The 26,832-nt window shown below is 44.2% G+C and overlaps 1 protein-coding gene across 6 annotated transcripts in view; it reads right to left on the bottom strand.

Annotated features, from left to right (window-relative positions):
- Positions 1–425: 425 nt before the first annotated feature.
- Positions 426–26,832, bottom strand: part of PAK2 (p21 (RAC1) activated kinase 2) — a 93,076-nt gene continuing 66,669 nt past the window's right edge. For all 6 annotated transcript variants that reach the window (XM_065557118.1, XM_008171772.4, XM_008171767.4 and 3 more), the window contains 7 exons: positions 24,748–24,796; positions 21,963–22,075; positions 19,723–19,840; positions 17,116–17,215; positions 11,517–11,713; positions 6,045–6,182; positions 426–4,914 (listed from right to left, as the gene is read on the bottom strand). In XM_065557118.1, the coding sequence (XP_065413190.1) occupies positions 4,828–4,914; positions 6,045–6,182; positions 11,517–11,713; positions 17,116–17,215; positions 19,723–19,840; positions 21,963–22,075; positions 24,748–24,796 (802 nt within the window). In that variant the 3' untranslated portion in view covers positions 426–4,827. The remainder of the gene's footprint in view (positions 4,915–6,044; positions 6,183–11,516; positions 11,714–17,115; positions 17,216–19,722; positions 19,841–21,962; positions 22,076–24,747; positions 24,797–26,832) is intronic.

Here is a 26,832-nt window from a genome sequence, read left to right on the forward strand (position 1 = left end):
TGCTGCTTTAGCAACAGCCTCCAGGAAAGACCCTGTTAGTTGTCTGCTCCATTAAGAAAAGGGAAGACAAGCCAGATCTGCTCTCCTGGTTTCAAACAGTCAGGAATGGTTACTGGAGGCAGGACTGACTTGCAAATGGAGCTCAGCAGCAAGAAAAGCCTGCAGTTATCATCTGGTGTTGCTGTTATCGTTGATTAGGAAGATTTTGAAGACAAAGGATAACTAAGCTGAGATACACCTCAAAATAAAAATCAATCACACTGAAAAGAAAATGTGCATAAAACATTTACATTTCTTGCTTAAATTCAAAGTTACACAAACACTGAGAACATTCCCCTAAACCCTTTAAAATATCTAACCATTTTTACACTACTTTTACACTACTCTGATCTTAAAAAGATATAAACTCAGGAAGGGGAAAACCAAACATTTAAAAAAGTTTATTTCTAGCCCTGAAAGAACAAAGTTAATAAAGTAATCAAATACAGTAGTTAATATCGCAGAAACAATTAAATAACAGAATGAGATTAAATTAAACAAAAGAAAACATTAAAATCTGGATACAGTAAAAAAAAAAATAAAGCTTGAACCTACATCCATTTCCATCCGGCAAAGTTAAGGAGAGAGAGAAAGCAGACCAGAGAGGTTTTTCCAATTCCAGCTATAAAGACCTTTAACAGTATCCTTGATTTTTCCACCCTTTTCTGACAGCAGAGTTCAATTACTCTGCACTGCTCTGAAGCACATCTCTTGCAGCTACTCAGGACAGAGGTACTTGTATACTGAATATTCAGATGAGAATGTGTGACCAAGCAGGTCTACTTGGTGGGAAGTTGGGTTTATTCCAAGTTCTGTGCTAAAAAAAATCCTGGGAGACAAACATTGCCTGTTCACTTGCTTTCAAAACAGTATGCTGCTGATCTCTACTCCTGACTCTAACTACTGTGTTGTGCCACCGTAGCATTTATTCATATGCATATTTGTGATTGTGCCTGTCATCTGAGGTGACTGCTAGAGATTTGGGAATTCTGGCATGTTCCAAAGTGATATTTTGCTTTCAGCATCCACTCAAACTCTGGCTATTCTCTCTTTACCTGCATTAATTATTCATCTGGGCTGGGCAGAACAAATGAGCTAGTCTCAGTTCTAACCTGGTCCCTCATGGGAAAAATGGACACTTGGAAGACATATGCAACACATGTTCAGTTAGAAGATTGATAGTTAACCTACTGACATGCAAACTGCACAGTGGTTACACAACGAAGCACGGAGCAGCAGCTTCCCTATGACTTTTCTTTGCCAGCTTACTGACTCTACTTAACTATTTTCCCTCACTTCGCTGCAGAAATTAAATGTTCCCAATATTTCTGCACTTTCTCCTTTGACCTCTCTCCTTTGTCCTGATTACCTTCTGGCAACAGGAGCAAAAGAAACCTTATTGTAGAATCATATACATACAAGGGGTGCTCTTGTGCGCTTTTTAACTGTAGTTCACAGTACTCTAAGCCACATGAGAAGCACTGGGATGCATTTTGGTAACTCCTGGATGAGGTTTTTAAAAAAAAAAAAAAGAATTAAAAGTTTAGAAATCACCCCTTAAAGAGCTACAGATTCGGATCTGGACAGATTTGCTATTGCAAGATCAGAAGGAAGTTTTTTTTAATCAAGAAGACTGAACTAATCAGTTAAAATTACTTACTGATTTTAAGTAGTCCTGCTAATTTCAGAACAAAATTATATTTATATGGTAGACGAGATTTTGCTACCAGTGGGGAAAAAGCCAACTTATACTCCTGCACCAGGAGTCTCGTTTTCAAAAAGTCCATTGCCAGCAATGGACAGGGAGCCACTGATGAGAAAAGATACAATATAACCCAGTACTCCTTGCTTCTCCCTATGGACAGGAAAATCTTTTACTTTGAGTCACATATATTGAAACCAGGCCACTGCCATTCTACTGTTTATGGTATCAATGGCTTTCAGTACATACCAAGTTTGTAAGACAGGAAGCACATCTAGAGTATTCAGACCATGACATGACACTTCCTTGGAATGCATCATTCTAGTTCTTTATGGCTAGTGGGCTGCGTATTCTTTTGATGTTATCCTTCTTGTTAAAGTAATTCAGCTTGGCACCTGTTACACTAGTGCAGGGTGGGCAAACTACGGCCCTCGAGCCGTTTTAAGCCAGGCCTTGAGTTCCCGCTGGGGAGTGGGGTCTGGGGCTTACCAGGGCACAGGGTATGGGGTCGCTCCATGTGGCTCCCAGAAGCAGCCGAATGGCCCTGCTCCATCGCTCCAGCCAGGGCGCAGAGTCAGGGGCCGCACCACATGGCCCCCTTCCGGCTCCTATGTGCTCCAATGGGAGCTGCAGGGGTGGTGCCTGTGGACAGGGCAGCATGCAGAGCCACCTGGCCGCACCTCCGCATAGGAGCCAGAGAAGGGACATGCCACTGCTTCCGGGAGCCGCTTGAGGTAAGCGCCGCTCAGAGTCTGCACCCGAGCCTCTCCCCACATCCCAACCCCATGCCCCAGCCCTGATCCCTCTCCCGCCCTCCAAACTCCTGGATCCCAGCCTGGAGCACCCTCCTGCATCCCAGACTCCTCATCCCCAGCCCCACCCAGAGACTGCATCCCCGCAGCCGGAGCCCTCACCTCCCTCTGCACTCCACTCCCCAAGCCCCCTCACGCAACCTGAACTACTCATTTCTGGCCCCACCCTAGAGCCCACATTCCCAACCAGAGCCCTCACCCCCTCCCACACTAACCCCAATTTTGTGAGCATTCATGGCTTGCCATACAATTTCTATTCCCAGATGTGGCCCTCAGCCCAAAAAGTTTGCCCACCCCTGTGCTAGTGATAACAAGAACTCAGACTGAAGTGTGGTGGTTCTATTTCCTACATGAATAAGGTATCTTGTTGGTGCAAAGCAATTTGCTAGCACAATTTGTTGAAGGATAAAGTTCTGACAGAATGAAATCCCATGATATATAGGCTCAGGAAGTGAAAGCTAATTTTTTCAGGTGCTCTAAGCAGAGCTACATCTTGGTTACCAAAACCCAGAACAGCCATTTCTATCCGCATATAAATACTGAAATTATTCCTTTAACAGAAGAAAAGGGCCTTCCCACAGTAAAAAGAACGTGTAAAACTCTGGTTTATGCAATTTGTCAGACACCAAATGGAATCATCTCACCCCAGGACCTGGACTCTCTCTGCTTGACATGCACTGCCAGTTGGGAATGCAACATAACTGCTTAGCACCAAATTAGTGGCTATTCTTTCATGCACATTATTTGGCACATCACAGTTACAAACAGCCCCTTACGAAAATAATCTATAGGTATAAATGCAGCAATTTCAGTGGCTGAAATCAGGGACCAGGGATACTTCTATGATTTCTACTGTTACCACTTCAGTTGCCACCATCTCAAGAACTCAAGTTACTCACTAGCTCTTATAGGAAGGCACTTTTTTCTTGCACTAAACGTTGTCTTGTGCCATCCTAGCTGGTAAAATGTCTTTAGTGAGAAGGGGCCATCATGACACGATGACTCTCTCCAGTCATGCATCAGCCACTCAAGTAAGCCCCTTTCATGTTTGATGAAGCTACTTTCGCGCCTCAGACTTTGTCGCCATAGAACAGCACTTTGGTGTTCCCAGGTGTTCATAAGCTCCTGTTTGAATTATAAAAAAAAACAGTCTTGGATCTTCATTTTCCTCAGATTTGATGAATTATTTGTTCTTTTGATTTCATTAGTAGAAATGGAGCACATGTAAAAATGGAAAAAAATAGCTCTAATACTTAAATCTTGACAACTCCTAGATTGATGCATTATTTGCTTTTGGGAATAAAATTACAACATATACAAAAATTCATTTGATACAAAGGAGGGAAATGTAAAAAAAGTCAAAGGCACCAGCATAAATTCCAAAGCCCAAGTAAGAGCATAGATACAACACTTGGTTTTAAGACCACCCACTACACCACACAAGACATCCCTTTTGCCTTGGCCAACAAGTCTAGGGAAGTTGTGGGGGGATGGAAACAGAAAGGAAAATAATGGGTGGGTGGGGAGGTGTTTCTTTCCTCAAACATCCGCTCCCTTCTCCTTATATGTGTAGGCTGACCTCTAAAAACCTGACCCAAAACAATTTACTACACTGAGATCTCTCTCTCTTGGATTAGAAGTCCCTGGAGCAGTTACAAATCAGAAAGACAGCTGAACTCTTCTCTTCCACCTCTCCCTATACTCTACTTACAAGCAGATTTCATTTAAAGTTAGTTTCTTGAGTATCCAAGTCGTTAATTCTACAGTACAGTCACAACTAAATTGTATGGTATGGGAGGGATGGGTAAATTGTACCTTCACATTTCTGACACACTTACTGTTAACCTAGTCATATGGGAGATGGCCAAAGCAACTTGAAAGACGACAGGAAAAGGGGAGTAGAAGGAAAGATCAGCAGATAAAATTAATGCCTCTCTCCAAAAGCTTGAATCTGTCATTCAAGTATTGAAAGTCCCCAAGAGGGCACAATGAATGGGAACTGTTACAGCGAAGTCATCAAAAAACTTAAAACCCCAGGCATGGGAAGCAGGATTCCTGGGCTGTCTGCAAAAGAGGTGAAAGACCAGTGATTCAGTCCACAATTCCTTTTGGACCCTAAAAAGGGTTTAATTAAAGTCACCATATTTCATTTCGTGTGTCTTCTGGGTGAGCGTTTTTCCCTTTTGCAGACTTTTTTCAACCTCCCTAACAAGAGTAACAATTTTCATATATTATAAAGATTTTTAAAAAAAGATGAAGGCCATGGCGACAATGTTAGCGGTTACTCTTCATTGCTTCTTTGGCTGCCAGGATCAATGGCGTCAAGCTAGACAGAGGTTTGGCCAATTTCAGGAAAGGATGCTGCCAAGAATAGAGAAACACAGTAAGTTAGTAAGAGTCAAATTTCAAAAATAAACTATTATACACCTCTACCCTGATATAACGCGACCCAATATAACACGAATTCGGATATAACGTGGTAAAGCAGCGGGGAGCCCCAGGCCCTTTAAAGCACTGCCTGAGCCCCGCTGCTTTACTGCGTTATATCCGAATTCGTTTGGAGCCCCGGGCTCATTAAATCCCCACCTGAGCCCCACTGCCGGTGCTCCGGCAGTGATTTAAAGGGCCCTGGCCCCCCCGCAGTGGCTGGAGCACCAGGCCCTTTAAATCTCTGGCAGCCGAGCTCAGGCGGTGATTTAAAGGGCCAGAGGCTCCAGCCGCTGCGGGGACCCCCGGACCCTTTAAATCCCAGCCCGAGCCCCGCTGCCGGAGCTCCGGCAGTGATTTAAAGGGCCCGGGGCTCCCTCCAGCGGCTGGAGCCCTGGGCCCTTTAAATCACCACCGTGGAAGCTGGTACAGTCTGGCATGGTGTACTGGCTCTTGTTGGTTCGCCGTATCGGACCAGATAGAACACCGTCTCACCTAAAAGGCGGTGAGATTTTTTTGGCTCCTGAGGACCGCGTTATATCGGGGTAGAGGTGTATTTACATAGCACTTTCTATCCCAAGTTAAGAAAGCACTTCACAATATGCAGCACCTCAAGGAGATATGCCCAATGATTGATCCATAGTAGCACAGATTTGTTGACAGCTGTTCCTCCACATAGCAATATCCAATAACCCTGGCTAGCCCCTGCCCTCCTCTCTCCAACAACCTTCCCCATGCAGAGATATTCCTTTTTTTGATATCTTCCCTCTATCCTGTTCTGTGTTCACTGTGCTGGCTACAGCAGCCTCTCTGTTTAACTAAGCTATGGTGTCACTGAAGAATCACCACTGGCAGAAAGCAGCCAGTAGTGATTGCAGTAGAAGAATCATCTACATTTGTGTTTCAAATTTTGATTCCTGTTTCCTTCCCACTATGCTCCATTAAACGATCCTTCAATAGGAAAAGGAAGACAAAGACAAGCCGATGTCAGCACTAGCTGACTACTGTTTTAGTGACCGCCAAATTTCAAGCTTTTGGGGAGACTCCATCATACATATACTTACCTGTAACAGTTCTTTGGCTGATCCCCTTTTCTCTACATCCATCTCCAAACAACGATTTAGAAAATCCCGGAATATTGGGGACAGTTTCTCTGGATTCTGCAGCTCTGGTGTGCCATTAGTTGCTATTAAATACAAAGCCTGCAAACCGAGAAAGGTCGTTATACCCAAGTCATCTGTTAAAATTCTAAAAACGTGATTTGCAATGTATTAGTATTTCAAGTTAGAAGAAGCATTTATTGAAGTACATCTAAAAAGGAAAACATAAAAAGCAGACACTGAATAGCATATGACAGGACAGTTACCTGTTCCGTAACTGGCGTTCTTCCAGATGTGTTGCTCCTGTCTATTCCACAGTAGGCGTGCGTGCTCGCCACGTGCACTGGTGCCGGAAGTTTTTCCCTTAGTAGCATCTGTAGTGGGGGAGCACCGCTACGACCCCTGGAGTGGCGCCGACATATCGCACTATAAAGTGGGCTGTGTGCTCCCCTCACCCTCAGTTCCTTCTTGCCAGAAACTCCGACAGAGGGGAAGGAGGGTGGGATGTGAAATAGACAGGAGCAACACATCTTGAAGAACGCCAGTTACGGAACAGGTAACTGTCCTTTCTTCTTCGAGTGATTGCTCCTGTGTATTCCACAGTAGGTGACTCCAAGCTATACCTGACGGAGGTGGGTAGGAGTTCTAATGATAAAGGTTACGGGTTACCCGGGTGGAGCACCGCCCTACCAAACCCGGCGTCATCCCTTGCTTGGGAGATGATCGCATAGTGCGATGCGGAAGTATGGACAGAGGACCACGTAGCAGCCCTACATGTGTCCTGAACAGGGACATGAGCCACATAGGCTGCAGACGAGGCCTGGGCTCTCGTCGAATGCGCCTTAACAACAGGAGGCGGGGGAACTCCAGCCAGGTCATAACACTTGCGTATGCACGAGGTGATCCAGCGGGAAATCCGCTGGGTGGAAACCGGTTGCCCTCTCATGCGCTCGGCCGTAGCAATGAAAAGCTGAGGGGATGCCCGAAATGGCCTTGTTCGATTTAAGTAAAAGGCCAGTGCCCTATGCACATCTAGCATGTGTAGGCGTTGTTCCTCATTGGAGGAATGGGGCTTAGGACACAGGACTGGCAGGAAAATGTCCTGGTCCATATGAAACGCCGAGACCACCTTCGGCAGGAAGGCCGGGTGCGGGCGAAGCTGGACCTTCCCCTTATGGAAGACAGCGTACATGGGTTCCGAGGTGAGCGCCCTAAGCTCCGAAACCCTGCGGGCTGAGGTGATAGCCACCAAAAACGTCACTTTCTCAGATAAGTGGGACCAAGAACAAGTGGCCAAGGGCTCAAAGGGAGGTCCCGTGAGGCGTGACAGTACCAGGTTCAGGTCCCAAGGGGGAACCGGGGGTCTAGCATAAGGGAACGCTCTGTCCAAACCCTTCAAAAACCTGGAAGTCATGTGGTGGGAGAACACTGACTGTCCCGCCACCAGAGGGTGGAAGGCAGAAATGGCCACTAGGTGCACCCTGATCAAGGAGGGAGCTAGCCCTTGGGTCCTAAGGGACAGGAGGTAGTCCAGGACCAGCTGGAGCGGAGCGGACGCGGGGGAGGAGCCTCTCTCCCTTGCTCAGGAGGAGAACCGATACCACTTGGCCAGGTAGGTCCTCTGTGTGGACGGCTTCCTGCTTTCAAGCAGGACATGTCTAACAGCCTCGGTACACCTCCCCTCCTCCACATCTAGCCACGGAGCAGCCACGCTGTGAAGTGGAGCGGGCCCAGGTTGGGATGGAGGAGACGACCTCCCTCCTGGGAGAGCAGGTCCGGGTGGAGTGGCAGCCTGCGAGGGGGGGCTGCCAAGAGTTGTAGTAGGGTACCGTACCAATGTTGACGGGCCCAATCCGGGGCTATCAGTATAATTCTCACCCTGTCTTAAAATCATATCTGCTCAAGAGGGCCTGGTGGTTGGCCACTCTGAGCTGGAAGCTCACCGACGAATAAACTTTTCTCCCAAAGGAATCCAGCCTGTGAGTGTCTTTGTCCTTAGGGGTAGGAGCGGGTTTGGCCATGCCTCTCACGGTGGTTCACCGATTCCACCACCAGAGATTTCGGTGTTGGCTGGGAATATAAGTACTCGTGCCCCTTTGTGGGCACAAAGTGCTTCCGTTCGGCATCTCTCTGTCCAATCTCCAAAAAGGCTGGAGTTTGCCAGAGGCCAGTAGTAATGTTGGCCACCCCCGATGGAGCGGGAGGGCCACACGTCCCAGCGTCGAGGAGGTCAGGACATTAAACAATGTGTCCGACGACTCCTCCATCTCCTCAGCCTGGAGCTGGAGGTTTGATGCCACCCTCCTGAGTTGCTCCTGGTGGGCCTTGAAATCCTCCTGAGAGACCGGAGGTGGTGGCGCCACAGAGTTGTCCGGCGCCGAGGAGGTCGGTGCCGCAGTGTCGTCTGCACCCGGCTGTACTGCAAGCTCGACGTCCTGACCCAGGGCCCGAGTCGGTGCCGGAGGGTCGGTGCCCACTGCTTCATCGTGGTGCCGAGGCGGTGATGTCGTCTGGGCCTGGGACGCTCCCACCACGGAGCGGGGTCCCGGCGGTGCTGGTGCCTGGGGCCACGGTGCCCACTGGCACCACTGTCCCTGCCAGGGAACGGCCTGGCCTTGGGACGCAAGGTGGCCCAGGAGGGCCGTCTGGTCTTGTGGCACCGAACGGCTCGACGAGGGGCGGCTGCGTGCCGAAGCCCGGGACGAGCGGACGGTGCCGTGCCAACGGCTGGAGTGGTCCCGTACATGACGGTTCCGGCCCCTAGAGGCGGACAGGTAGGACTCTGGGGTGCTGTCTCCGTATTGCCTCCGGTGCCCAAGACTACGATGCCTCGGTGCCTGGGATTCCCATGACGAGCTCCGGGCGTAGTGCCTTCCACGGCGGGTGCCAGAGCAGGAACGGCAGTGCCGCTGCCACCAAGACCTGTCCCTGCGGTCAAGGCTCGAAGAGGAGCGGCGCCGTCTCTTAGTGCCTCCCCTACAGTCTCCCGGAGTGGAGGTGGAAAGCTCGCTCACAGACGATCCTGCTCGCAGCGTGGAGGTGCGCTGGGGTCCGCGGCTCAGCCCTTCAACTCGGTATGGTATCTCGACCTCGGAGACGTCCAGAGAGGGTTGATGGGCACTGAGTGAAGGCTTCCCACAGGATCGGGGGCCCGGTACCGGAAGCGTCATGGTGTCGCACGTGGCCTGAGCTGCCTCCGGCGTCAAAGGCATTCTCACTTCTGGCGAGGCGCGCGTGGACGGCACCGGACTACTCCACTCTACTTGAGTCGGAGGTCTCGGTCCCGATGGGGATCGTAGGCTGCCCAATGCGAGTCTAGCCTCACCCCGATCTTTCTCCCGGCGCCGCTGAGTCTTCCCTTGCTTCTTAGAAGGGGAGCGGTGCTGGCTCATCGACAGTGCGTCACTGTGCACCACCGACGCGGTACCAGGCACGGAATCAGGATGGTGTGCCGGGGGCGCTTTGCTGCGCGCCGAGGACAAGGTGCCCAGCGCGGGGTCGGCTCGACGCGCCGGTGCCACGGTCAACGCCGACTCCATTAGGAGAGCTCAGAGTCAGATCTCACGCTCCCTCTTCGTTCGGGGCTTGGAGGAGCAGCAAATTTTACACTTCTCGCTAATGTGAGCCTCGCCCAGACAGCGAAGACACTGAGTATGTGGATCGCTTCTGGGCATAGGATTGCGACAAGAGTCACACAACTTGAAGCCTGGGCCACGGGGCATGCCCTGAGCCCAGCACGAACAGAGAAAAGTTCAACAAGTAAGAGAAGCTGGATACCACTAAGGCTAGAATTGCTGCAGCAAAGCTGGAGCACAAGTTCCGACTACCTTCACTGGCGGCAAGAAGGAACTGAGGGTGGGGGGAGGGGGGGAGAGCACGCAGCCCCCTTTATAGCGCGATATGTCGGCGCCACTCCAGGGGTCGCGGCGGTTCTCCGCTACTATGGATGCTGCTAAGGGAAAAACTTCCGGCACTGGTGCACGTGGCAAGCACGCACACCTATTGTGGAATACACAGGAGCAATCACTCGAAAAAGAAAATTAAGTTTCCTTGCTGAATCTTCAACTTGGATGCCTGCCATAATGGATACCTGATGCAGGTACTGAAATGTCATTTTTCTTTCCTGTTGTGATCATTTACTTTCTGGTTGTTTTACACGGTTAGTATAATGTAGACTTTATCACATATACTCTCAAAATTCTCTCCCTTAAGAAGATAAAACATGTATACGCATGATCGACCTATGCAGGGTACCTCATTTGAGTATGTATAGTATGCCTTTGTATACTTTGCAACCACTATTCACCACTAATCAAGCTCCTACAAATGAATACATGGGCAGGTTTCATTCTACAAAACAATGTCAATGAGCGACTATGGAATAAGAGCAGCCCAAAGACAGACTCCCACCACAAGGATGCAGAGATAAAGGTGATTGCTCTACGTGACAAACTGTGGACAGACCAACACTATACACACCTGATTTGGTTAAATATTGGGGCACAACTTCTGAACTCATTTCTCCACTAAGGGCTGGGAATGTTAGAGGCAATGCAATAGGCCTGGTCTACACTTCAATTAGGTCGGCATAGCTCATTCTCTGGGCACTGTAGTTATGCTGACCTAACTCCCAGTGCAGACACAACTAGGTCGACAGATGAATGCTTCTGTCAACCTAGCAGCTGTTGCTCAGGGGAGGTGGAGTTCCTACAGCGATGGCAAAACCGTTTCCATGGCATGGTGCCACAGCAGCCTAGCTGTTCCCCTGTAGCACCCATAGTGTAGGCATGGCCTGAGTCTTGAGGGGTAGAAGGAATGCAACCTGCTTTTCCTCACATTGGTAGATGCTTGTAAGAGTGGCATTGCATAGCTTTAGCAACTGTCACTTGCTTTTGTTAGTAACAAGATGACTATAGATACTTAAGAATTTAGGGTGATGGACACTATAATAAACATATCCTTATATATGGAGAGAGAGTATAAGTCTATTTGTTGAAGCATGCTTTGTACTTTGTTCTTTGTAATGTAATTGGATTTACTTTTCTGAGCCTACAGAAGTTTATTGCTGGCAAAAGACTGTCAGTACTCAGAGATGAATTCTACTATTTAACTAAAAACAGGTACTATCAATATGCCTCAACCATGTTCTGGAGAGACCATCTCTCAGAGTGAAAGGGTAATATCCTCCATGTCTATTAGATCATCATCCTTTATACTGGGAACTACCTGCACTAATTACCCTTGATTTTTTCCATGTAGATTCCTGTCCACTAGGAACTGCCTTGACTGTACTAAACAGCCATCAGCTGATAACCATTTAAACACTTCAAACCCGTAATCTACAAGTTAAAGGTACCAAATCTCTTCACCACATTTCTGAGCCACTGTTTTATATGCATGATTGATGAAGCACTCCTAAAGGATGAAATATCTTACCCTCAGAGGGTTTTCATTGAGGTATGGAGGCTCCCCTTCCACCATTTCAATAGCCATGATACCCAGAGACCAGATATCCACTTTAGGGCCATAGGCTTTCCGGGTGACCACCTCAGGAGCCATCCAATAGGGAGTCCCAACCATGGTGCTGCGCTTGCTCTGCTCTGGGGTGATCTGAGCACAGAAACCAAAGTCGGCTACATGATAATAAAGGAATTAGTTAGTGATAGTTAATTCAGTGCATCCTAGTCTGTTGTGAATCCCATCTCAAAACCCCAATTATCTAACAAATATTTCTATTACTATAGAAACATCTTTTGCATCCGTACATTTGCAATCTCAAAGTTTTCTTCTACTTTTCATGTCACAGCAGAAAGTCTAACCAGCAAGTTCATACAAACACTGAAGAATATAGCCTACTTAAAATAAACTCCTACTCAAAGAATTACGTTCTTTTTTATAAAGGTAATTTGTGGTCTCCTAAAAAAGAGTGATGTTTTGTCTAATCCATCTTCAAGCAACCAAGAATTCCAACAAAAAAGGACCAAGAACATGGGGGAAAACGTTTTTGTGCACTGGTGTAGCCTTTATGCTATGTTGTGTAATGTAATGGTCCTGAACCCGGAAGGTGATACCATCAGACTGGGCTCCAGTCCCAGTACAAAAATAGGGTTACCATACATCCAGGTTTTCCTGGACAGAGCCTCTTTTTGAGCCTCCTTTTTCTGTCCAGGCAGGGTTTTCAAGTAACAACCATGTCCAGGTTTTTGAAGAGCAGACAAGCTGCAGCTCAGGAAGAGCCCCCCCGGTCCACTTCCCAATTGGTCCTTCTGCTGAATCCTCAGCTGATTGGTCCATTCCCCTACAAGTCACAGCTGCCAGATCCCACCCAACCAGGTCCCATCTATCCTCCCTTGTGAAGGGGTACCACAGGCAAGCACTGACTGATGGCTGTCGCTGCATCTTGGGCTTGTGCCAGCCGCCCTGCCACCATGACAGGGAATGACAGTTCCTCCACCTCCAGTAGGCATCTCCCCAATCACCTTCCACCAGTGTCTCTTGAAAATCTGGCCCTTTATTTTTACTGGAATGAATGGAATGCAACAATGCATTTTCACTGCGTATTCCATCCTGCTACTTTGTCCAACCCGCAGATCTCCCACTTCTTTTCAGGCATGGAGAGCACCAATGAGGACACAATCTCAGCAAAAACTGGGATTTATCCTAAGATTTACATTAGTTTGAAAGAAAGGATTTCAAACTTTAAAAATGCTTTTCCCTACATTTCAAATGCTAGTACCAGATAGTGCTGACAGATGGGTTTCATGCCTGAAAACTGTCCAAGGGCAGTTTAGCAAGCTACTATCCACCTCCTTCCCAGTCTCCAAAGCAGTAGCAGCCAGTAGCTCTCATCTTGCTACTCTTTCATAAAGGCTTTCCCTTCTAGGTCTATAGCATCATTCACTTACATTCCCTCAAAGGGTCACAGTCAACCTGAAATCTAGGCGACTTCAAAAATGTGACAGAAGCAGCAGCTCTCTTACAGGCAGCCTATTAAAATACCCAGATGCCCCAGAAAAGCCTTGTAGCCTCCACAGCACCAGCAGGGAGAAGGCAGGTAAGAGCCTCTGCAGACTATGCAAGGAAAGGTGTTTCAAGGAGACCAGGCACTGGCAGCCCACACACGCTTCATCCACCTGGGGATCCTCACTACATTCACACTGGCCTCCCACTGTCAGTAACTCTAGGGGAAAAAAAAGATACCTTCACCCACAGTACCATCCTGAGAGCCAAGATGCCCTCAAGAACTGCTTAGGCCCCTTCTCCTAGCATGGGAGTGCACATCAGCCACCTCCCATGGACCAGGTCAACCCACCAGCATCTTCACTACAGATGCTAACATAAGAACATAAGAAAATAAGAACGGCCATACTGGGTCAGACCAAGGGTCCATCCAGCCCAGCATCTTGTCTGCCGACAGTGGCCAATGCCACGTGCCCCAGAGGGAGTGAACCCAACAGGCAATGATCAAGTGATCTCTCTCCTGCCATCCATCTCCACCCTCTGACAAACAGAGGTTAGGGACACCATTCCTTATCCATCCTGGCTAATAGCCATTAATGGACTTAACCTCCATGAATTTATCTAGTTCTCTTTTAAACTGTTATAGTCCTAACCTTCACAACCTCCTCAGGCAAGGAGTTTCACAGGTTGACTGTGCGCTGTGTGAAGAAGAACTTCCTTTTATTTGTTTTAAACCTGCTTCCCATTAATTTCCTTTGGTGGCCCCTAGTTCTTATATTATGGGAACAAATAAATAACTTTTCCTTATTCACTTTCTCCATACCACTCATGATTTTATATATCTCTATCATATCCCCCCTTAGTCTCCTCTTTTCCAAGATGGAAAGTCCTAGCCTTTTTAATCTCTCCTCATATGGGACCTGTTCCAAACCCCTAATCATTTTAGTTGCCCTTCTCTGAACCTTTTCTAGTGCCAGTATATCTTTTTTGAGATGAGACCACATCTGTACGCAGTATTCAAGATGTGGGCTTACCATGGATTTATACAAGGGCAATAAGATATTCTCTGTCTTATTCTCTATCCCTTTTTTAATGATTCATAACATTAAATGCTTTTTTGCCTGTTTGCTTTTTTGACTGCTGCTGCACACTGCGTGGATGTCTTCAGAGAACTATCCATGATGACTCCAAGATCTCTTTCCTGATTAGTTGTAGCTAAATTATTAGCTACAACTATACAATACATACATCATATTGTATGTATAGTTGGGGTTATTTTTTCCAATGTGCATTACTTTACATTTATCCATATTAGATTTCATTTGCCATTTTGTTGCCCAATCACTTAGTTTTGTGAGATCTTTTTGAAGTTCTTCATGGTCTGCTTTGGTCTTAACTATCTTGAGCAGTTTAGTATCATCTGCAAATTTTGCCACTTCACTGTTTACCCCTTTCTCCAGATCATTTATGAATAAGTTGAATAGGAGTGGTCCTAGGATTGACCCTTGGGGAACACCACTAGTTACCCCTCTCCATTCTGAAAGTTTACCATTTATTCTTACCCTTTGTTCCCAGTCTTTTAGCCAGTTCTCAATCCATGAAAGGACCTTCCCTTTTATCCCATAACAGCTTAATTTACGTAAGAACCTTTGGTGAGGGACCTTGTCAAAGGCTTTCTGGAAATCTAAGTACACTATGTCCACTGGATCCCCCTTGTCCACATGTTTGTTGACCCCTTCAAAGAACTCAAATAGATTTGTAAGACATGATTTCCCTTTACAGAAACCATGTTGACTTTTGCCCAACAATTTATCTTCTTCTGTGTGTCTGACAATTTTATTCTTGACTACTGTTTCAACTAATTTGCCCGGTACTGACGTTAGACTTATCAGTCTGTAATTGCTGGGATCACCTCTAGAGCCCTTTTAAAATATTGGCTTACATTAGCTATCTTCCAGTCATTGGGTACAGAAGCTGATTTAAAGGATGGGTTACAATCCATAGTTAATAGTTCCGTAATTTCACATTTGAGTTCTTTCAGAACTCCTGGGTGAATGCCATCTGGCCCCGGTGACTTGTTAGTGTTAAATTGATCAATTAATTTCAAAATCTCCTCTAATGACACTTCAATCTGTGACAATTCCTCATATTTGTCACCTACAAAGGACAGCTCAAGTTTGGGAATCTCCCTAACATTCTCAGCCGTGAAGACTGAAGCAAAGAATTCATTTAGTTTCTCCGCAATGACTTTATCGTCTTTAAGTGCTCCTCTTGTATCTCAATTGTCCAGGGGCCCCACTAGTTGTTCAGCAGGCTTCCTGCTTCTGATGTACTTAAACATTTTGTTATTACCTTTTGAGTTTTTGGCTAGCTGTTCTTCAAACTCCTTTTTGGCTTTTCTTATTCCATTTTTACACTTAATTTGGCAGTGTTTATGCTTCTTTCTATTTACCTTACTAGGATTTGACTTCCACTTTTTAAAAGATGCCTTTTCATCTCTCACTGCTTCTTTTACATGGTTAAGCTATGGTGGCTCTTTTTTAGTTCTTTTACTGCGTTTTGTGAGGTCGGTAATAGCCCATGCCTCCTTCACCAAATAAAAGGATTATAGATTCCATTAACCTCAGATTCTAAGCCACCTGCTTCAGCTAGCAAGTTTCTATAGTTCCTTTCCCCTGCCTCCCCATGCCATCTCTGCTGATCCCCCTTCTTCTTTCCTCTTCCAGCAACCACCTCTTCCTCATACCTATTCCTATCACCTACCTCACCGCGTCCCTGTCCTTCCTTAAATCGTTCCTTTTTACACATCCTCTGCTAGAATCCTCTCTCCTCCTTTCATTCAATCTCTCCCACTCACACCTTCCACTGCTTCCCTTCACTTGTCATCTCATTTGGAAGATAGCCTGCAAATACTCCGTTTGTACACAAAGCAAAAATTCCACAGCCCTATAAAACTGACAGATCCCTCTATATACCCTGAAGACGTGCACTTAATTTACCTGAGTAACCCCATTATCTTTCACTGTTCACCTTTCCCCACTACTGTTTACAAACTCTATGTACAGTAACTCCTTGCTTAACATCGTAGTTATGTTCTTGAAAAATGCTACTTTAAGCAAAATGATGTTAAGCAAATCCAATTTCCCCATAAGAATTAATGTAAATGGGGGGTGGGTGTAGGTTCCAGGGGAAAAAATTTCACCAGACAAAAGACTGTATGTGTGTGTACACAGCAATGATGATTGTGAAGCTTGGTTGAGGCGGTGAAGTCAGAGGGTGGAAGAGGGTGGGATATTTCCCAGGGAATGCCTTACTGCTAAATGATGAACTAGCACTCAGCTGAGCCCTCATGGGGTAACTCTACAAGTTTCAGAGTGGTAGCCATGTTAGTCTGTATCAGCAAAAAGGAGGAGGAGTACTTGTGGCACTTTAGAGACTAACATTTATTTGGGCAGAAGCTTTCGTGGGCTAAAACCTGCTTCATCGGATGCATGCAGCGGAAAATACAGTAGGAAGATGTATATACTTTTTTTCCATGGTGTGTGTGTGTGCACGCACGTGCCCCTAATGTATTTTCCACTGCATGCATCCGATGAAGTGCGTTTTAGCCCATGAAAGCTTATGCCCAAATACATGTGTTAGTCTCTAAGGTGCCACAAGTACTCCTCGTTCTTTTTACACTTTACAAGGCAGCACGAATGGAGGGAGGGGAGACAGCATGGCAGAGAGAGACAGAGACACACTAGTGCCAGCTTCCCTCACTGGCAATCTTTGTATCTTTATCTGACTTTACACTGCAGGTTAACTCACATTTACAAATGCATTCATGTGGTAACAAGTTACTTAAACATCTTCTTGTTTGATACACTCAAAGTCAGTAACTTTCAGATGCTCAGAATTACAAACCCAACTATAGTGGGCAAAATTCTTTTTGCAAAGCAGAATGAATTCTATTGCTAATTTTTAGTAAAAATTCATCTCAAATATCTGAGACAACTATGCACTTACAAACATACTATTCATTGCAAAATGTTTAAAAAGCAGCAGCAGGTTGAAACAATTGTCTGGCACTCACTGAGTTTAACTGATCCATCCATTCCTAAAAGCACGTTGTCACTCTTAATATCTCTGTGGATTACCTGGTTGGCATGTAGGAACTCTAGTGCTTGCAAACACTGTATGGGGAGGAGGAAAAGGAAAACATTTATCAAAAGGAAATACAGTTTGTGTATTGTGAATCAAAAAGCAAAGTTTGTGCGCATATAATGCAATGCGTAAAAAGGTAGCAGGTATTACTTTAAATATCCAGCAGAGGAAGCTCTTATGATGAGAAACCAGACTACTGCCACCCAAAATTCACAGAGGTTAAAACCTGCTTCTTTAACCTCAGAGGATATGCTATTTCCTTGCCATCACAAAATTGCAAAATGAACTAAAAGTGCTCACCAGCCAGGCATCATCCAAGATTCCCCAAAGTTCCAAAGCACTTTCACTTTGCTACATGTTACTTTTCACAGCTTTTCAGTTGTTGGGGAATCCTGACTGACTACTGAGATCAGTTTCCTTTGGTAGAGTTTCACTATAAGGAGAATGCTTCACTCTTAAATATAATGTAGTGCTTGCTATAATGAAGGGTGCATCTGAAGAAGTGAGGTTCTTACCCACGAAAACTTATGCTCCCAATACTTCTGTTAGTCTTAAAGGTGTCACAGGACCCTCTGTTGCCTCTTAATACTTAATACTTCTTAATACTTCACCTAGCAGCTGGCCCTCAATAGACCCTCCACTGTCCCAGATTATGATGTTTTGGGTTTTTTTCTTTGTTTGCTTTATTTTAGTTTAAATTGATTTAAATCCTTAAAGACTGTCAAGGAGCCTGAATTGATATAAAACCTTAGATTAGTTTAATCTGATGATGGTAAGAGAGTGCTTTAGAATTAATTTAGGTTTAAATTACTGGTCTGATTTTAATGCCATCATTAGAGATTTCAGCTGTTAAAACAAAAACCAAGGCTAGGAATTCAGCCTCAGAAGTTTGCTTTGAAAGTGTTCTATGTACTGCAACTGGAAAAGAAAGCTGTTTTATTTTGAAATAGCCTTCCTGAAAATTCTCAGATGAAATCGGGAAAGTGCGCTTTGGGGCATGGACTATTTCTTCCTAAATATTTGTCCAGCTCTGGTTGTGAACAGACCCTCTAGGAGCTGCAGCAATATAAACAATAAATATAAAGAAACTGGAGAGGCCAAAAAATTGAAGACAAATTAACTGGGCAAAAAGATTCCTAGAAATTAAAATGCAAATTAGTTAAAAAAAAAAAAAAAAAAAAAAAAAAAAAAAGATGGCAGACTGGAAGTATCCAAGCAGGAGTATACTTATTTTTAAGACTTTATAGGCTAAAAAAACATTCTTGTTCACATCTGATCTTACTGTAACTAGTTACTTTTATTTTACTTTTATAATTACCTATCCACACATGTTGAGGTATGAGGGTGCTTCCCAGCCCATCCCTTGCAGTGCATCATCTAAGCAGATGCCCCACTGATGCATGCTAAGGGGCTTTTAAAAGCTTCCTGTGCAGGGTAGATAATACAATTACCCCGACAATAAATTGAGTTTGTGCTGGTCTCTTGCATTTTGACTCAGGGAAATAACTGATCATCAGCAGCTACAATTCTTTGTTAGTTTTAAATTATTCTTCTGAAAATAGCTGAAGAAACAGAGAAAGAGGGCCATTCCATAATTTAATGCCTGAAAAGACCACAAAACTAGTTAGAGAGAGGGAAAAACACTCAACCATCCAGCCCATTGCCATGCAAATGTAGGGTTGTGATCCACTAGGGTTGTGACCCCAGTATCCTGTTTTACCCAGTCTATTCTTAAGCCTTCTCGGTGATAGCTATTCCACCCCTTACATTTGGAGAATATTCCACGGGGTAACAGAGCTCAGGTTTTCTACATATTCATCCCACTTTTTCACTCTCATTACTCTTAGCTATATACACTCATACAACTACGGATTTCCCTGTTATTGTTTACACCTGCTAAATATCTGTAGGTTTGTCTTCAAATCTTTCTTTGAAAGTGAATCACTCCAGCCACCTGAAATTTTTTTGCTGCGCTTCTCTGAACTCCATCCAGCCTGTCAGTATCTTTCTAGTAACATTGTAACCAGAATGAACATAATATTCCAGGTGCCAAATAGAAAGGGACACTCCTACCCCACTGCTCCATGATTTGAGGTATCTATATACCAGCCCAAGACTCCATCAGCTTTTATTGTCATGTTGCATTGCAAACTCATGTCTCATTTGCTTTCTGCTGTCACCTTTAGCCAGCTCTATCCATCACTGGTTCCCCTCCCACTGCTTTGGATTTTTTCCCCCCAGATCTTTTAGGTTGCATTTTTTGTTACTCATTTTGCTATTTTTCTGCACATCTCATCTTCATATTATTTCCCAGTAATCACTAGAGTCAGTAAAATGCTCTCCAATTAAATATCCTCTTCGAAATTCATTAGAATGCTGCTTAATTTCTCTTTCAGTTTATTAGTGAAGATGTTAAATGAAGCCTGGACATCAAATCAATTGTTGCAGTGGCTGGCCAGTAATATAAATGTATCTCAAAAAATGGGGGAGGAAAGATTGCACTCTCACCCCCTAGCCACAGAAACGTAACACCCACCTCTCTGCAAACAGCAGCAATCTGTGCCTCATCCATGCAAGTTTCTGTGACCACATCAGTGAGTGACCCTCCAGCAAGGTACTCCATCACAACAAACAATTCATCGCCTACAAGAAAACTAAAGGCAGAAAATACAGAAATAAGCTCATTTGCCAGGAGTGGAGAATCAGGACTGATAAATGACTGACAGTGTATCGCAGCAACTGTTCAAGAGAATACTTCACAACAGGCCTGACAAAATTCACCCTAGGGTATTTAAGGAAGTAGCTGAAGCAATCATGGACCCATTAGCAATCAAATGAAATCATGGAGGAAAGGTGAGGTCCCAGAGGACTGGAGAAGGGCAAACATAGCACCGGTCTTTAAAAAGGGGAACAATGAGGACCTGGGGAATTATAGACCAGTCAGACTAACTTCAATATCTGGAAAGATATTGAAACAAATTATTAAACTATCAGTTCGTAAGCACCTAGAGGATAATAGGATGTTAAGGAATAGCCAGCATGGATTTGTAAAGAACAAATCATGCCAAACCAACCTAATTTCCTCCTTTGACGGGGTACTGGCCTAGTGGATGGGGGAAAGCAGTAGACATGATTTATCTTATTTAGCTTTTTGGCAGTCCCATATGATATTCACATAAGCAAACTAGAGAAATGTGGTCTATGAAATTACTAAGGTGGGTGGTGACTGAAAAACTGTACTCAGTCATTATCAATGGTTCACTATCAAATTGGGAGGACTTATCTCATGGTGTCCTACAGGAGTCTGTCCTGGATCCAATACTATTCAATATTTTTATTAATGGCTTGGATAATGGAGTGGAGACTATGCTATAAAGTTTGCAGAGGACACCACTCTGTGAGAGGTTGCCAGCACTTTGGAGGACAGGATTAGAATTCAAAATGATCATGACAAACTGATCTGTAATCAACAAGATGAAATTCAATAAGGACAGGTGCAAAGTACCACAATTAGAAAGGAAAAGTCAAATGCATTCATACAAAATGGGAAATAACTGGCTAGGCAATAGTACTGCAGGAAAGGATTTTGGATCACAAATTGAACGTAAGCCAATGATGTGATGCAGCTGCGAAAAGGGGAAACTGTTAATATATTTAACAGTAAGATACAGGAGGTAATTGTCCCCCTCTACTTGGCACTGGTGAGGCCTAAGCTGGAGTCCTACGTCCAGTTTTGGGTGCCACTCTTCAGGAAACATTATGGAAAAGTGGAGAGAATCCAGATAAGAGCAACAAAAGGGGTGAGAGATTTAGAAAATCTGACTTATGAGGAAAGGTTAAAAAACGGGGCATGTTTAGTCTTGAGAAAACAAGACTGAGGGGAAAACCTGATAACAAGCTTCAAATATGTTAAGGGCCGCTATGAAGAGGACAGTGATCAACTGTTCTCCATGTCCAATGAAGGTAGGAGAAGAAGCAATGGGCTTAACCTGGAGACAGGAAGATTTAGGTTAGATATCAGGAAAGCTTTTTAACTATAAGGATAGTTAAGTATTGGAATAGGTTACCAAGGGAGGTTGTGTAACTCCCATAATTGGAGATTTTTAAGAATAGTTTAGACAAACACCTGCTAGGTATCGTGTATTTGGTCCTGCCTCAGTTCAGGGAGATAGACTACATAACCTCTTGAGGTCCCTTCCAGCCCTACATTTTTATGAGTTTTAGATCAATTAGGAAAAAAACATTTTTAGGTAGACAGACTGGATTTAAAAGCTGGGGCCAAGCTTCTCTTACCAAAATGCCAAAAGATCTTCTGACTAAAAAGTCAGGATAACAGTTTTGCATCTCATCTAAAACAGCACCTCCAGCAGCACAGTGCTCCCCAACCCCAGTTTGGGATATTGGTTTGGTACCGAATCAGAAAAGAATGCTACTTACTGAATCACCAGCCCTATGCCCTGCAACACACCTGGCTTTTGCCTGGCAATCTCTTAACCCAAATACTCATTGTACCACCTGAGTATGTGCACAGGGGGGCCAGGTGGGTTTGTATTTAAGGCGCTAGCTCAACCTGTTGCCCATGGTACTCGCCACATGGCTATTTTTAGTGGTTTTTAGAGTGCTAGCTCAAGCAAAGCTAACATGTCTGTCTACCTGAGCTGGGAAGCATGCTTTGAGCTGCAGTGGAAACATACCCACAGTGATCATAGAAGATGTCAGGTTAGAATCCTGACTCCTGGGAGAAGGAAGCTTAACTGTTTGATTGTCTGCATTTACCTGTCTAGGAAGTTGACTATGTTGGGATTCTTTAACTCTTTCATTACCAGGATCTCATTAATAATCAACTCCTTCTTGGGCTGCTTCTGCAGGTTTATCTGTTTGATAGCAACCTGAAAACGAGGGGAAAGAGTAAAACACAAGATGAAGTGTTAGTCCTACAAACCTGAGTGCCAACCCGCTGCAACACTAAATAACATTTATAATATTACAGTAAAAGATAATTGAATGATTAGAACAGAGGAGTAGACAAGGCATGTGGGTTAGTAATAACAAGGGATGCTCTGTCAAACTGTCCAACAGCTTGCTGGCTGTAGGCTATGTACAAGGTGGGACTGGAGCTGTATTTTATAAAAAAGGCTAGCAAGTCAATAAAGTGGCAGCAAGACTGCTCCAGACAGTGAGCCAAATTCAGAAGTGACACAAATGGTGATCTAAATTGCACATCAGAAAGTCAGTGTTGGTTCAGGCAGGAGTAGCTTGCAGCATGAGGGGAAGCAAAGGATAGGGTTATGGCAGGAAAAGAACAGGAACTATGAAGTGATGTGACGGGCACAGGAGATCTGCTTTATCTTACACCTTCCTACATCGTCCTGTTAATTGCATTTCCTGCTGTTAATTCCTCTTCCATCGCCAGTTATCCCAAATTACTAATGTGCAACTTACACCACTCTTAACTTCATCCCGTCATAGTCGAGGAAATGCAGTGCCAGCAAAAGAGTCACTGCCAACACAGTGCAGATCAGAATAGAGAGAAGTGGAGGAAGGGTTTGGGGGACAGAAATGAAATCAGAGTCAAGAGAGAAGCTATTAACAGGTTTGAAGATGAGTGATTTTGTAGTGGATACAAGTGATAGCCAGTGCAAGGTTTTCAGGACAAGGATTGTTTCTGTATGTTTTGTTCTAAACAGAATAGCATTTGGATAAAAGTGCATTTGCAAGGCAAAAGGAGCTGCAAATATGAAGGTGTGACAAGACAATGCCCGAAAGAGTGAGTCAATAAAGTGAGTGATGAAAGAAAAGCAGACATGCTGTTAAACAGGTGAGATGGGAACTTTTACAGCATAGCAAGACAATGAACAAAGAGGAGCTTGGTGGGGTGACAACTTCAAAATTACAGCCATAAAGTCTGAAAAGAAAATCAAGGTTGAGAAATTGAGAGGAATGAGTTTGACCATTAATAACTATGGTATTCTTCTTGCCAAGAAGAACCATGTCCATCTATGAGTTGGAAGTAGATGTCTTATAATTAAGACAACTGGAGAAGGAATGGTCTGTCATCACCTCCAGAGCTAAAATAGCTTTTAGAGATGGCAGGTGCATATTGTCTAAATGCTGCAGTGAGGTAAAAGGAGTAATGAGGAAGCCATGTGAAAGATGGTTTCACTGCTAGCGGGAGGAAAGAGATTGGAAGTGATGAAGTATTGGATCAATGAGGTCAGACACCGGAGATTTCGTGGGAACTACACAGAAGATCAGTAGTGTTATTGGAAGGGACAGGGAAAAGCCGACAATGTGATACTGCCACAGACAGATGCAATTCTGGAGTGGAAGAAATAGTAAGCTCTGTTGAGAGTAGAAGAGATGTCAAGTGTGTTAAGGACTGAATTGGCAGTGTTAGAATGACTCCGGAGATTACAGAATAGCAATAGTATCACTAAAGATCAGAAGGAAACCTGGGAAAGGGGCTATGTAATATTCACAATAAAACATGATAATACTGCATATTTTGGTGCACCAGAATTTTAGGTTTTTGGGGTGGGGGAGGGGGGTCTTAAGGATTTGAGCTATTATTGTACCATGGGTTCTGGAGAGATAGGCAATGGAAAGTGTTTTTATAGGGTAGATTGGTTGAAAGATGTACAGCGAGTTAGTTTTTTCTAACAGGAAGTAAAGAAAGGCTAGAAAAACGGAATCCAGGTATGGGATTTTGTTATAGATGGACAAGCACATAAAGTACTTAGTGTGTGACAGGTAAAGGAAAGTACAGGGGAAAATTACTCATTAATCCAGGGTGTGGTTACTCTTAAGCAGAAGAGGTAGAAAAGAGGAAGAAGCCAACAGCTATAAAGGCAAGAGGCAAAACTATAGGTGAGAACATTTCAGCTATTAGCAAAATGAACATTCAGGTGCCAGAGGAGGTGGTGGCAGGAGAGACTGAGCGAGCTGATGGGTAAAGCAATTGAAGAAAAGATGACTTTAGAAAGAAGCCGACAATTGTGAATTTTAGTTGTAGGGAACCAGTGGAGTAAAAGACGTTCGAAGGAAAACATCAAAGCAAATAGGATGGTGAAGGCTTAACGAACAATTTGTAAATGACAATGATGCCACTACATCTGCCAGGTGATATGGGTGTAATCAATGGGAAGAATCTGGGAACAGGATATGGAAAAGGTAGTTTAATTAAAATAGAAGGAATTGTTTGGCGAGAAGCAATTTCCATATGGGCAAGACTATCATGGTCACAGATGAAGCTATGTAGAAGGCTAAATGCAAAATTATTGGTCAGAATTCAAGACAATATTGCCTACAACACTTAGAGATTAAACAGTTTTCAAAACCCATAACTCTGAACATCTTGGTCCCTTTGCATTTCATTGGAAAAACAAAACCCTATTTTTAGTATTCATCATCTGGTTACTACAAAACAAGGACTGCACTGTTACAAATATTCTGCTGGGAAGTAATGCCAGAGATGGGAGCCACTAGTAAAAAAAACCTATCCAATTCACTTCCATCACCCATAGCTGCAGATTTAAACAGAAAATATTCACACAGATCTTACCTCCTGTCCTGTTGCCACGTCGATAGCTGTGAAAACTGTACCTGAAGCCCTGTGAATACAAGGTATGTGATCAGCTGTATGATTTCAAATCTAACAAGAATATACATGCAGACAGATCAAAGATTTTTTTTTTTTTTAATAAGTTTTGCACACTAAAAACTGTCAAGAACGGCACATTTGTGTGAAAAAGTACTTCTTTTTGTTTGTATAAAACCTGCTGCTTATTAATTTCATTGGATGACCCCTGGCTTTTGTATTGTGTGAAAGGGTAAACACACACTTCTCTAGTCACTTTTTCGACATCATTCATAGTGATGTTATAGGCCTTTATCATATTCCTCCTTAGTCATCTTTTCTCTAGGCTGAATAGCCCTAATCTTTTTAGTGTCTCCTTGAAAGGAAGCTGTTATATATCCTTGAACATCTCTGCTGCCCTCCTCTGAACCTCTTCCAGTTCCACCATATTTCTTTTTGGGCGACCAGAACTGGATATAGCATTCAAGGTGTCAGTCACACTGTGGATTTATATAGTGGCATCGTGATATTTTCCATCGCTTTCCTAATAGTTCTTTTTGACGGACACTGCACATTTCGTGGAAATCTTCAGAGATCTATCCACGGTGATGCCAAGAGCTTGTTCTCGGGTGGTAATAGCTTAGACCCCATCATATATGTAAACACATGTATACACCTCTACCCCGATATAACACTGTCCTTGGGAGCCCCCAAAAATCTTACTGCGTTATAGGTGAAACCGCATTATATCTAACTTGCTTTGATCCACCGGAGCGCTGCTTTACCGAGTTATATCAAGTCGCGTTATATCAGGGTAGAGGTGTTTATGTATAGCTGGGATTGTTTTTTCCCCACATGCATTACTTTGCACTTATCAATGATGAATTTCATCTGCCATTTTGTTACCCAGTCACCCAGTTTTGAGAGATTCCCTCTAATTCTCCTCACAGTCTGCTTTGGACTTAACTATTTTGAATAATTTTGTATCATCTGCAAACTTTGCCACTTCACTGTTCATCTCCTTTTCCAGATCATTAATGAATACGCTGAACCCAGCACAGGTCCCAGGACAGATCGTTGGGGAACCCTCCTGTTCACCTCTCTCCATTGTGAAAACCGAACTTATTCCCACCTCTTTGTTTCCTATCTTTCAACCAGTTACTGATCCACGAGAGGGCCTTCCCTCTCATCAGCTACTTAGTTTCCTTAAGAGTCTTTGATGAGAGACCTTGTCAAAGGCTTTCTGAAAATCCAAGTACACTGTATCGACTGGATCACCCTTGTCCACATACTTGTTGACTCTCTCAAAGAATTCTAATAGATCGGCAAGACCTGATTTCCCTTTAGAAAGCTAGTGAAATCAATAGGCAGCAAGCAGCTTTCATAGAAACAAGAGGAAATACTTTTTCACACAACGCACATCTAACCTGTAGAACTCACTGCCATGGCCAAAAGTGTAGCTGGGTAAAAAAAATGAACTGGATAAGTGCATGGAGGATAGGTCTATTAATGCCTATTAGCTAAGATGGTCAGGAGTGGAACCCCATGCTCGGGGTGACTCTAAACCTCTGATCACCAGAAGCTGGGAGTGGAAGACGGATGGATCACTCCATAAATTACCCTGTTCTGTACTCTCCCCCTGAAGTTCTGGAACGGGTCACTGCTGGCAACAAAATACTGGGCAAGATAGACCATGGTCCGACCCAGTATAGCAGCTGTTATGTTAAGAAAGAAGGGCATTCAAGGAGTAGTCAAATAAGGAGTACTAAATACAAATACCAGCCAGCTCAGAAAGAGCACACTAGTCATCATAGGACCAGCCTCTTTCATAGTAAGAGGAAAACTACTTTTCTTGCATGTCAGTGTATGCAAATCCCTATACCTTGTGCTATTCCCAAATATCGGATAAATCAGACAATCAATTCTAAAGGGGATTCTATTCCACCCCTCATTCCTCTACACACACACACAAAATATCAAAATATTGTTAGAGGGGATGAAAACACAGTAAGAACAATGTTTATATTAAAAAAATTATGCAAGCTCTGCCAGTATTCATCCTTCAACTGA

The sequence above is a fragment of the Chrysemys picta genome, chromosome 9 (assembly GCF_011386835.1).
Source record: "Chrysemys picta bellii isolate R12L10 chromosome 9, ASM1138683v2, whole genome shotgun sequence".
NCBI classification, from domain to species: domain Eukaryota; kingdom Metazoa; phylum Chordata; order Testudines; family Emydidae; genus Chrysemys; species Chrysemys picta.